The sequence below is a fragment of the Rhodnius prolixus genome, unplaced genomic scaffold (genome assembly GCF_049639745.1).
Source record: "Rhodnius prolixus isolate KJV_2025 unplaced genomic scaffold, Rpr scaffold_8, whole genome shotgun sequence".
Lineage (NCBI taxonomy): Eukaryota > Metazoa > Arthropoda > Insecta > Hemiptera > Reduviidae > Rhodnius > Rhodnius prolixus.
The window spans coordinates 8,310,546-8,322,813 of NW_027411593.1; the positions used below are offsets into that span (position 1 = coordinate 8,310,546).

Consider the following 12,268-nt stretch of genomic DNA (forward strand, 5'->3'; position numbering starts at 1 on the left):
ATCTATTAAATTGGTTACATTTACTACTGGCCTATACAGCCGTCGATAATACTTGTATTAACTACTAGAAAAATATGAACATTTTTAGAAAAAGTGTCAAATGGCATTAAGAAATGCAATCAGAAAAGTTATAATTCGTTTACAATAGATTTCTCTCATTAAACCTGAAGGATCTAAGGTGAAGTAAGAGCAGGAGGAGAGAAACTACCCCGCTGTAGCACTCTCTAACTTCGAAATAGATAAATTTGTAAAGAATAATACTTACTTAATGACAAATTATTATGGGAAATAAAAACAAAACAAAAAAATGATAGATTCAGAAAATATTAAAATGTTATAAAAACATTTATTTTTTTCTTAAAAATACATAAAAATTTATGGACGTCGCCCATAAGATTGATTCGGTGGCTGAATAAGTTGTAATCCGGAGATATTTGTAAATTCCTGTAAAAAAAAAAAAAAAATTATTACACAGTTCAATTTGAATTTATGCACTACAACTGTATTATTTCAAAAAACAAAAATAAATAAAATTCTAGTTGGAAAAAGGGAACATTCTGATTATTTGGAAATCAATTTAAAAACTTTTATTCAACTTGTCCTAAATTTCTTATTTGTTATTTTCAAATTTATCGCTACCGACACTACTTCGACAAATAAAGTAAGACTGATAATAACACAATATTATAATGAGAGCACTGAGGAACTCCTACTAATAAAAACAAGAACGATTTGTATTACTGGCCTTTGAAACTTAAGGCTCTTACAAAAGAAATAGAAGTTTAAATTTGTTTAGATTCTAATAAACGAGAAATTTGCTAAAAGTTGTTAAACCGATGTATTTAATAATGTAAGCTACTTTGTTTTTACACTTCAGAGAAGTTTTTCATACTCATTAACTTCATTGATGAAAATATCAACTTACCAACATCTTCAACATTTCCTTGGTTTCTGGATCTACCTCAATTACATCTTGTTCCAGAGCAGATACATCAGGCACATAGTTATCTCTCCTTTCTCTTTCCTCTTCCTGCAGTTTGATGGAAATTCCTCTCACTTGTGAATGTCTAAGCCTTTTCATGAGATGAGTAACGAATCTGTAAATGTATGTATATATAATAATTAGTAACAAACAGAAATCAAATACTGTGGCCATACGAAAATACAATTATAAATTAGTTTCCTAAAATATTAACCCAAACAGTATATGTCCAAGAGATATTACTAGAAAAAGGCTAAGCTATAGTTCCAGTCACTATAACCGAATTCGAACACTAATAACAGTGTAACTCAAAGGGGAACCAGAGAATAAAATAGACTCCGATCAGAAGCAGGGAGAGTAATGAAAGAGTTTTTGAAAGGTTTTTCGTTTTCTGAAACAGAATTAAAGCTTTTAAATTCTATGAGATCTTTTAAACTTCTATGCGAGGTTTCTGTATTTCAAATGAGGACTTTGGGGCATTAAAAGATCATTTGAAGCTGGTATGAGCTCACGAAGCCGTGCTATGGAGAAAGCAAAAGCTCAAGACAATAAAGATCGGAGAATAGATATGTTGAGTAGAGACTGTTATTGTTTCAATGGCGAATGGAAGTTAATTAAAGGATATAGTTAGAAGTTGGGTATGTCTTAATTTCAGCGTTATGAGAAGAATCCAAATTAGTCTTAAATGACGTGCTGTATACAAAGATATATGGTCCCATCCACAATAGCACAGATTGTAGTTCCATAACTTAATTTCTAGTATATTATGAACTCGGTATGGCTGGATATGTCTTAAAAATTTAGATTTTTAAAAGCTATTCGTTTCGGCAAGGATGGAGACTTATTCGATGGTATTTTGACAAGCCCAAGATTTTTACAATATACTTTACAATGTACTTAGATACTTTAGTACACTAAAAATCCGTATGGAATTATTTGTTTCCCTTTTGAATCAGAGAATCTTGCCAGGGAAACTGTAGCTGTCTACTGAAAACCTAAACCTGTTTAAATTGTCATAAAATGTTGACTAGTAAGTACAACGTAACATGGAACTGAGTATGAAACCTCTGAATAGAGACTCAAGTTCCAAGATATTGTAACCACATACAGAAACAAAATATTTGAATAAAGCAAATCAAGCATTATTATGAGAAAGTTAAACAAAAAGATCATACCCAGCAATTTTATTTCTCAAAGACTTTGTTGGAATAATAGCGATTTCTTCACAGATCCTTTTGTTAGTGTGGAAGTCCAGTGTAAGTCTGGTATAATACTTCTCAATAATCACTCTTGAAGCTTTTTTCACTGTTTTGGTTCTAACTCGACCCTGAAAAACGTAAATGGAAAATAATGTTTGAGATGAGAATTAACATAACTGCAATCGCGGCAATACAAGGTCTATGAATGTTACTGACAGCAGAATAAACACATTTACAACAAAATATAAATCTCCAGTTCTATTTAGTGCTCGGTGCATTTTACATTTAGGTAATTTTTAAAAATACCCAATGTTTTTTTGGCCCTCTAATGATGATCTATTCTGAGGTTATCATATTAGTGATACAATCTTCTTTTAAACCACAACTATACTTTTTCTGACTTTTAAGCAGCACTGCTTAATTTTAAAGGGTAGAAAAAAACGAAAAAATAAAAAAGGAGAGGAACAAATGGGTTCATACAGGACTGCTTAAAGTTTTAACCTATTTACTCGTCATTGACTTAACTAAGTTTTAAAGCAAATCATATATGAAATGTAGCATTAGGTATTTTTATACTAAATTAAAAAAAAATATATTATACATCACCATTTCAGCTGATTTATTTTGAATTAACTAACAACGATAACTCACGGTCGTCAGACACGCACCCAAAGAACGAACAACCTATATAGCTCTCGTAGACAGTACACATGTGCTACATGTTTAAGGTTAGAAATGTATAACTTATGAATAAACTTTAATAAATGCAATTTATTTTTTATTTAAAAATGAATATTTTTTAAATTAAATAATCATTATTCAGTACAAATGATTTTTTTGTTTGCTTTGTTCGTTTTCAATAGAGTGTATTATATCATTCATATTAATAAAGTGCTTTCACATTAAAATAATAAGCTTTTAAATTTCTAAAATAAACACTAAACTTGTAGCAAAAATATTTCATAATATCTTTAAAAATAAAAAAGCAAATTTTATAATATCAGTATGGAGATAGGTTGTCAACCCTGAATCAGCTGTTACTTAAGAAAACGTTTTGTGGTTTCTGTTAAGAAATGTCAGTGCGAATTGTGCATGAGTGTTGGAGGTGGCCCAGGTAGTAATTTTGTAATTCTTGCGGCAATATTGTGCGTGAGTTTCCCTTTGTAAGTGAGTTTCTGAACAAATATGTTGGTGAGGACAAAAAGATAGTACAAATATATTAAAATCAGTTTACTCTGGAACTTCAATTCTGGGTAAGTTTTAAAAATGATTTATTATAACTGAATAATTTTCTAAGAATGACTTTTGCATTGATTAGAATAAATTACTTGTGAAGCATAAAAGATAACAATTAGTAAGAGTATTCATTAATATTTTTTACTTTTGGGTCTTTTCTAATATTTAAATCTTGATTTTACAAACGTATCATTACAGTAACGTTCCTATAAAATATTATTTAGGTAATTTTCTGTTTAAGAGAGAATAGACTAAAAATCAATCCATATGAAATGTAAATATTTGAGATTTCTTTTATGAACTACCCATTCATGTATCATAATTTCATTCAAGCATCTTATAATTTGTCGTACTTCTTTTTCTTTAAATGTTTTTTTTTCCTTTTTATTGAATTTTATTACTTTTATTGAACTAGCAGTAAATTCTCTTTGTAGAAGTTCATGAACGTTTCACTTTTAGTTTCATTCCTTTTTCAAAATAACTGAACTTAGTTTATTTACATTTGCTGTTGTCTTTTTTATTGTGCAGATTACTCGTTTACCTTTCTCCAATTGAACATTTTTGAAGTTAATTTAGTTCAAAGCTGTTTTAAGAATTGTCTTTTATTTCAAGTTCCCTTTGTCATCATAAATAGTTCTGTTTACACCAAAGAAATGATGCTTGTTTTTAACCCAAGAAACTCGTTTGATTAAGCATTTATATCCAATTTTATAAGTGAACTTAAAACTAAATTTGATTTTACTATGTTGAATTTATTTTTTAAAATTTCATAAAGTCCGATGCCTATCATATGTTTTATAAAGACTAGTTTTAGGGAGAAAAAATCATAAAATGCAAAAGAAGTATTGTTTTCATTATTGGATTATTTCTAAATTGTATGTAAGTAAATATCCATATTAAGATTTGCCGTAAGTTTTTTCTCCAAATATTTCTTCTCTTATATTCTTAGTTTCTATTTTTATTTTTTTAATTTGAAAAATAACGGTTTTAGTTTACTGTATTAGTACGAAATGTAGATACGAAGGAGGTATTTTTAAAAAAGGAGATAAGTTAGCTGTTCATAAAATAAGTTGAATTCTTTAAAAAGTTTGGTTAAAAAACAGATATTTGCGTATGATTGATTGTGATGAATTAAGAAAATCTTTGATTTGACAGAATTACTTTTTCAAAATATTTTACTAAACAGATTGTTCTTCTTGAAATTGAGCAGTAATCAAAAACTAACAGCAATGGATTTATAAAAGCAAGTGATTTTCAGATTAATACGGATAGTAGTTGTTTTGAAATCAGACACTTTCGTAAATGTAATTATTGTCTTCCTGCTATAATCAACCTTCTTGTTGAAAATATCCCAATTTCTTGTACTATTTCACTTTTAGCTAGTATTTGATTCTATAAAAAAAGAAAAAAAGAAAATTAATCAGGATCTTAAGTAATTGTGTAGAATTTGGCAAGACATTTAACTTGGAAAAGTATTCGTCAAAGAATCTTATTAAGAGAAGTGTTCAAAAGTTTCCTAAAAATGTCCTATTTATTTTAATGAGCACCATAACTTCTCGGGTGATTCTAGAGGGTTTTTTTTTCACCCTCTGTTTCAGAGAGGTTTATTTCTGGGTGTTGATCGCATGACAAACGTTTTTCTGCTAGATCTTTTAGTCTGAAAGAAATTAAATAGGTGAAGGTTCTTTTTGAATGTAATTGCTAAGCAAGATTTTTTTAAATAGCATTATTTATTTTGAATTTAAGTTGAGATGTTGAGCTGATTTCAGCAAATAAAATACTTTTTGTTGAGTTTCTGTAAAATTGACAATACCTGACTAACGTTAATAGTCGTGAGGACAAATTAACTTTTAATAAGGATCAAATACAGTTTTTTGTAACGTCAGTAAAAAAGAAGTAGTTAAATTCTAACCGTTTCTCAATATCTGATTATAAATTCCTCTAGATGAGCATCTAGTTTCATCAGAAACATTAATCTTTCTTGTTGACATTTTCGCTTACTATTTACTCAAGTTAGTTTTTTAGGTCTTTGGAAATAGTTTTTTTTTTAACATTTTTTTTTATTAATAAGATTGCTGAATTTCGGCCAGGATTTGCGCCTTTTTTGCTGTATAGTTAAGAGTCACAATGGTGTAGATAGTCGGTCTATAACGACGACACTTCTGCCAGAGAAGTTTGATGTATGACTAGGTTTAGCTAACCTTGTAATCTCTAATCAAGTTTTCTGTAGCATTGTCTTCCCAAATCTTAAGGCACCCACAGGAAATTGTAGGCTACAAATAACTTCATCGTTTGTTTCTCCTAAGATTTTTCTCTGTCCATAGAATCTATCTTAACTATTCTTAAACTTCCCTAATATCGTTTAAAGGGTAATTATAAAAAGCTCTCTTCCATTTTTTCTACTTTGTTTCGAAAATCATAAAATCTACGGACTTAATCTGGTATTTGAAAATAATTTTTTTTAATTCTTTTCTTTGTTTTGCATTGTTTGTATTGTATTTCTTGAACAAAATAACATTTTGCCATTTATAGCGACTGTTGGCTTCAAATATCACTAATTGTCGCTATATTTGTGACAATTTTGCACGTGCATGCATTTTAAATGGATTGTACTAATAGCCTCTCCTTTCTTCTTTGTGATTTCCACGAGATAAAAATCACTTAGTTAAATGTTTAATTTATATATTTATGTAGCGATAAGTGATTTTGTACGGTTAATTGTGGTGTACGGTTTTTTTGAATTCAGTGAAGAAATCTTGAAGTCACGTAAATCCTATGTTTTTTATGTTATTCACTCTAATGAATTTTTAAATGCATCATAGTGCTTCGGGTTTCATAGTTTTATAAACTTGTTTCTATATTTTGTGTTATATGTTTCATTTAAAGTGTGGGCGATTGATGCAATTCCTTCTTATGACTTCATTATTAATGTCATTAAGAGTGCACCCTTTTTTAACCCTAAGGGTTGCTACTAGAGCAAAGACCATGTTGTATTCTCCTTCTAAAACTCTCATTGCACACACCATTTATTATTCATAAAGATTTTTCTTAAAGAATTAATTAACTAAAGAATAATAATGTTCATTTGAATTTACCGAATTTTGAATATACCGAAAAACAGAAGTTAACTAAGTATATTAGGCTTGGATTATCCAACATGTAAATGTGAAAATTCATTCTTCTTGAATATTTCAAGCAAGATGAATGAAATAAATACAATAATAGTAAAGTTTTTAGTATTTATAACATAAAAGTGTTCTGTTACAACACAATACGTATTTCTAACTCTTACTTTTTATGTGGCAACGATGACAGCTATCTCATACTAAATGTTCACTATAGTATTTGTGCACTTTATCGATGTTTTCCGTTTGTGGTTGTAATTTTGGTTCTCTCTTTCACAATAATTATGATCTTCAAAAAAAATCGTCTTTAAGTTGCCCATGTCTTTCTTCACTGTTGAAACAGTTGACACATATCCTACCTTTGAATGAATTTCTTATTTGGCAATGAAAGGATAAAAAATTTAAGGCACTATATTCAACTTTATCGATTTCATTAATGAAGTAAGAAGGCGTTTACACTGCTTTAACGAAACTTAAATATATAAAACTACTCTAACGCCATCTCTGTGCAAGACCGAATTCCTGATCACCTTGTCTTCTTAGTAGCGGTTTCTTTAAGACATGTTAAGGTCTTTCAGGTCTTTGAAACTTCCTTTTCATCTCCTTAGAAGGTCGATTTTAAAAAATACTTAATTTTTTCTTTTTTTGTTAGTGAGTCTCTTCTACTTCAAATAGGAACCTATTTTTAAGTTTCATCTTTGTAGTTTCAGTAGTTTGAAACGTTTGATAATCCTACCATTAAGGACATTTCCTACATTAGTAAAGGGAAAAACAACATCAATTTGCATTGTGCATTCAGTTTTAAATGGCTTGCACCAGTAGCCTCTCTTCTCTATGATTTCCACGATATAAAAGTCACTTAATTTCTTAACTTATTTCCGTCATGTGTGTAGATAATTTTAAAATGAAGCTTTACATTAGATCTACATCAGTTTCCAATTTCTAAGATCCTATTTTTCGTACTTAAAAGTTTCTAATTAAATTCTTGTTTAAATTGAAAGTTTCACGTCAGTAATAATTATTTTTTCAAAGATTAGAGAAATTGAAATAAATTAATATTGCTGTAAGAGGAGTCTGCAAACAAATTGTATTCAAGGTGATCTTATCTTTGAAACATATCTATTGGGTAACTTTGTTGTTAAGGCACTTGGAGAGCAGATTAGTGGGGCTTCACTCTACATTATATTCCCATTTGTGAAATTTATCTTTGAAACGAGATTGCTTTTGTCCAATTTGTTATTATGTCTTCAAAGTATGGATAGGTTTAAAGGTAAGAAAGATATAATGTTGGGATTTAGGATAGGATATTGGCCCTTATAGCCTAGGCTAATAGGTCACCCGCATGGGAAAATATAAACAAGTTAGTTTTCTTTAATGGGGACATATTTTTAACGCTAACGTTTAGCTGTGAAAGGTAGTTAATTGGAGAAAATCGATTTTGCTGAAATTGCTTCTTTCTTTTTTTAAGTGAAAATGTTGCTTTTCAATTCTCTTTCTTTTATTGCACTTATCTTTAAAATTACTTTCTATGCGCTAGATATAACTTGGGTAATGTTTCTGTTCTTCTCCTTGATGATAAGGCCAAAGTTTGAACTGTAGGAAGAGTTGTAATTGATGGAACAAATCGCATACAAATAACCTTGACTTAAAGCGTTTAAATTAGATGAGTTTAATTTATAGTCTATCTGATGGTACTCCAGATTTATGTATAATAAAATAATAATTTGAGGCGCCACGGTAGCCGAGTGGTTAGAGGCGAGACCAGTAAAGCTAATATGTATTGTGGTACTGGGTTCGATTCCCAGTCTTAGGCTTTGGATTTTATTAAATGGCTAACAAAAGAAATTTACAGTAAAGTATGTTTGCTAGTCGCCTCCATCCACGACACCTAATTAGGTAGTTGTGACGTAAAGGCCGCCTGAAAAAATAGGCAATTGCTATTACTAAATAATAATTTGGAGAACCAAATGGCCAGTTTCAAAGCCTTCTTCCATTTTAATGAGATTTAACATAGATTGTAAAGGACTTGAATGAAAGCAATATTTTGTCATAATCTAATTTGCTCCAGGAACTCTTCATCTCACAGTAGATTGTGTATGTTTTTATTTGTGTGGACTTATGACATCATTATTGACGTCATAATGAGTACTCCCTTTTTTTTACCCTAAGTGTTATAGGGTTGCTAGTAGAGCAAAGACCATGTTGTCCCGAACCAATCTTCTCCTTCTAAAACTCTCATTGCAAGCACCTTTAATGAATATTCGTAAAGAATATTTATTTAATAAGGAACACCAAATTCCAACATTTAGAGAAATTATTAAGAGATTTTGAATTAGAAGTTTAAACAAATATCTGATGATGTTAATTTGGACCATCCTCTGTAATAATGTAGGTACATGTTGTGTACTATACTAATGCATTATAATGCAGTTATTGTTGGGGTAATGGTTATGAAACGTGAATTTGTAAATGGGAGATCTCTAGTTCGAATCCCGCGTGTAAAAACTTTTAATTTGTTAGAAAAAATAATGTTAATAGTAAGGATTGTGCTTCCGCCCTCTGTCCGTGCCACCGGAAGTTAAATGTTAAGCCCTGTCTGGAAAAAAAAAATAGGCGATTACTTTGAATTTTGTTTACGTCCTTCCTTGATTCACCAAACCAAAATTGAGTGAGTTTTTGATCCTGATTCGTTATCGTGTACCTTCTAGTTATACTTATATCGTGGATCTCACTTGTTGCGAATAGGCATATCTTTTTACCGTACCTCATTACTTTGTATGATCATTAGGCATAACAAGGTTTATGGAATAAGTTCTTTATCACCATGTGATTTATAGTAGCGCAGCAGAATCGATCATCGAACTGTTTGGCGTTTTTTTTCCTTCTTTCTCTTCAAAAGCATATTACGATAAGCAGTATTTTGTAGTAGGCATCATGTTTTTACTTCTCTCGGTCCGTTGCTTTCGATCATTATTTAAGTTTTGGGCATTCATTTTTGCTTTTAATATATCACTTTCTGTTTCAAGAAATTTAGCGATCGTGTCCCATTTCAAGTTTACATCGGAAATATTCGTGTTAAGGTTATCTGCAGTATGAGGGAAAAAAAAATAGAAGGTTTTAAATGCGATGTTTGTGTATAAAATATCTAAACAAAGTAGAAACTTTGATATATCGATTATGGACAACCAAGATGATTTTCTCCCACAACCAAATTCTAAAAATCGATTCACAACAGTTTCCTTTAAACTTAACTATAATTGCAGATCTAAAGCTTTATTTTCCAAAATTTTTCATGGAAAATATCGATTAATGATTTAGGTTTCCTTCTAAAGTAATCATTTTCCGTGTTATTTTCGCCAAAAATGGTTCTATTTATAGCTGAAATTTTGTTCGTAGAATCTATTTATCGAATTAATTTTTACTTATAGAGTGTATACAAAAATGATTTGCTAAAATTGGCCTTAATCGGTATAGTAGTCGTAAACTGTTATTAATGATAAAAAAAGCCACTTAAGCATTTTGCGTTCTAAATATCTACGAAGATTGGCCGGAATGCTTACGCCCTCCACGATCCCTGAGGAATTTATTGTGGCAATATCAGAGTAATATAGAGATACGATCACGAGAGATAAGGAGGGGTCATTTGATTGCGTTTTATAATTATGTATTAATGATTTAATTTTATTAAATAACTGTACTCATCTATTTTGAGGGGGAATTTATTTATACACTTATTAATTATATATTATTAATTATAATAATCTCGTTTTTTTCTTTTTATTTCAGCGTAAACTCAAAACAAATTCACCATTCATCAAGAAAGAGAAAATTAAAGTGTCATTTTCATCATGAAAGCCGTAGTATTAATAGTTAGCCTATTTTGGATAAAAACTGCGGTCACATCGAATAGACCGCAGCCCATCTATACTAATCAGTTTGCTGTACACGTACCCAAAGGAAAAGAGTATGCTGATGCCATTGCCGAACGACATGGTTTCATCAATATTGGCCAGGTAAGTGGGAAATTTGCTTCTTATTTTTTTTCTTTTAAATACTATAAATTTGAAATGAGGAACAAACTTGTTCGTGGTACTTCCGTATAATGGATCGGAACAAGATGTTTTCTTTGTCCCACTTCCGTTTATGTTGTAATACGATATAAGTGCACAATATATTTTGTTTACAGTAAAAGAAAAGAAGAAAATTTTCATTATTCTATGACAATGCCCTGAGCATAATTTAGCCCAGTTATGGCATTCATATTGAGAAAGCTAATTTGAATTTCCCTTTTTGTACATCGATTCACTTTCGCCCCCGCAATCTTTACTATCGATTTATTTATTTTATTTTATATATTGGTAAAAGTGGATACTATTCAGATTTCTTATTCATTTATTTTTTAATAAAAGCTCCAATACAAAGGACTTGATTGGACCACAAGAGTAGGGGGAGCATACCTGAATGTTTACTTTCACTAATTGAGAGCAAATTATTTTTTTTTTTTTTTTACCATCATAATTTCTCCGGAAGTGATGGTATTGCAGTTATCCCGATGCACTGGAATATCCTCTTTAACTGTTCTCTGGCTTGCACTGGTGAGGATTTAAAAAATAAAGGACACTGCTGAGGATTTCTTTCTCTGTTCCTTGAATTGCCTTGTTTTGATGGAAACTATCTCTTTCTTTCCTGTATCCTGAACATCCTGGTCCCTTTACTGAATATCCAGCCTTGTACGCTATTCTCGGGTGTATGTATGTCTCTTTTTCTTGGTAGATATCCAAAACCACTGTATCGTAAGTTCCCGTAATTGGTGAGAAAGAATTTGTATCCCATGTTCATATTATTGTTCTTAGAACGTTCTGGCTTTGAATGCTCTTGACAACACGCCGTTCTCTACACCAAAAAGAACATCCTTCGCCTCTATACAGAGCGAGTTTCTTTCTTTTATTCCGCAAACATCTCTTGATAAAAAGAGCTTCCCGTATTGATGCTCTAGGCACTTTTCTTGTTTATTATTATTCTGGTACCCATTTGTTCACTCGCATGGTATCACCTTTAGAGGGGCCACTGCCATCTAAATTGTGGAAAACTTTTTTCAGTTTCTGTTTCCCCCCTCCCCCTCACAAAGTCTGTTAACGTATGCATTCAGGAAACCATTCAGCGTACACTTCCGTCGGAAAAAAAGTTTCATAATATCCGTTTTAATGGTATCTCAGAATCAAGATCCAACCAGTAGCTGAAATAAAGAATAAAATATATATTTTTTTGAAAACCATATTTAATCTGGTTGTTATGCTCGTAGAAGTTCAACGGACTAAGTCCTTGCAGGAGTTTGTCTGCTACTAAATTCTTTTCTTTATTAACCGGCTTAGATTTCAAGAAATATAACCTCACTTTTACTTTTATCCACGTCTTTGGAATATATATTTATTTACTTCATTTACATATTTATTTCTTTTATTTGTTTATTTACTTTTTAAAAAAACCTAAACTTTAGCGCAGATGTCTGTTGACTGATGCTGGGGGAATCTGTTTGTAGATTATCTATACGTAGATAACTCTTTAAGATTTATTACCATGTGGGTATCCACTTCTTAAGTCATCCAGATTAAATATTCTCTCTCTCTCTCTCTCTCTCTCTCTCTCTTTCTTTCTCTCTCTCATGGTACCCTACCCACACTAGAAGAGATCTTTAGACCTTTACAGACACAGGCATTGCGTAAGGT

General features: G+C 30.8%; 2 protein-coding genes across 5 annotated transcripts in view; one reads left to right on the top strand and one right to left on the bottom strand.

Moving 5' to 3' along the window:
- Positions 1–326: 326 nt before the first annotated feature.
- RpS17 (ribosomal protein S17) lies at positions 327–2,944 on the bottom strand. Its single transcript, XM_074121618.1, has 4 exons — positions 2,788–2,944; positions 2,158–2,309; positions 926–1,097; positions 327–444 (listed from the first exon to the last, which is right to left on the bottom strand). Exons 1-4 carry the CDS (start codon positions 2,788–2,790, stop codon positions 376–378), a joined length of 396 nt encoding a protein of 131 aa, XP_073977719.1. The 5' UTR covers positions 2,791–2,944; the 3' UTR covers positions 327–375.
- Positions 2,945–3,237: 293 nt separating this feature from the next.
- LOC141450805 (furin-like protease 2) overlaps positions 3,238–12,268 on the top strand; it is a 114,818-nt gene continuing 105,787 nt past the window's right edge. For 3 of the 4 annotated variants that reach the window (XM_074121613.1, XM_074121615.1, XM_074121617.1), the window contains exons 1-2: positions 3,238–3,434; positions 10,329–10,555. In XM_074121613.1, coding sequence (XP_073977714.1) covers positions 10,391–10,555 — 165 coding nt within the window. In that variant the 5' untranslated portion in view covers positions 3,238–3,434; positions 10,329–10,390. Of the gene's footprint in view, positions 3,435–3,617; positions 4,297–10,328; positions 10,556–12,268 lie in introns of those variants that run through there. The other variant, XM_074121614.1, reaches the window with a different exon arrangement.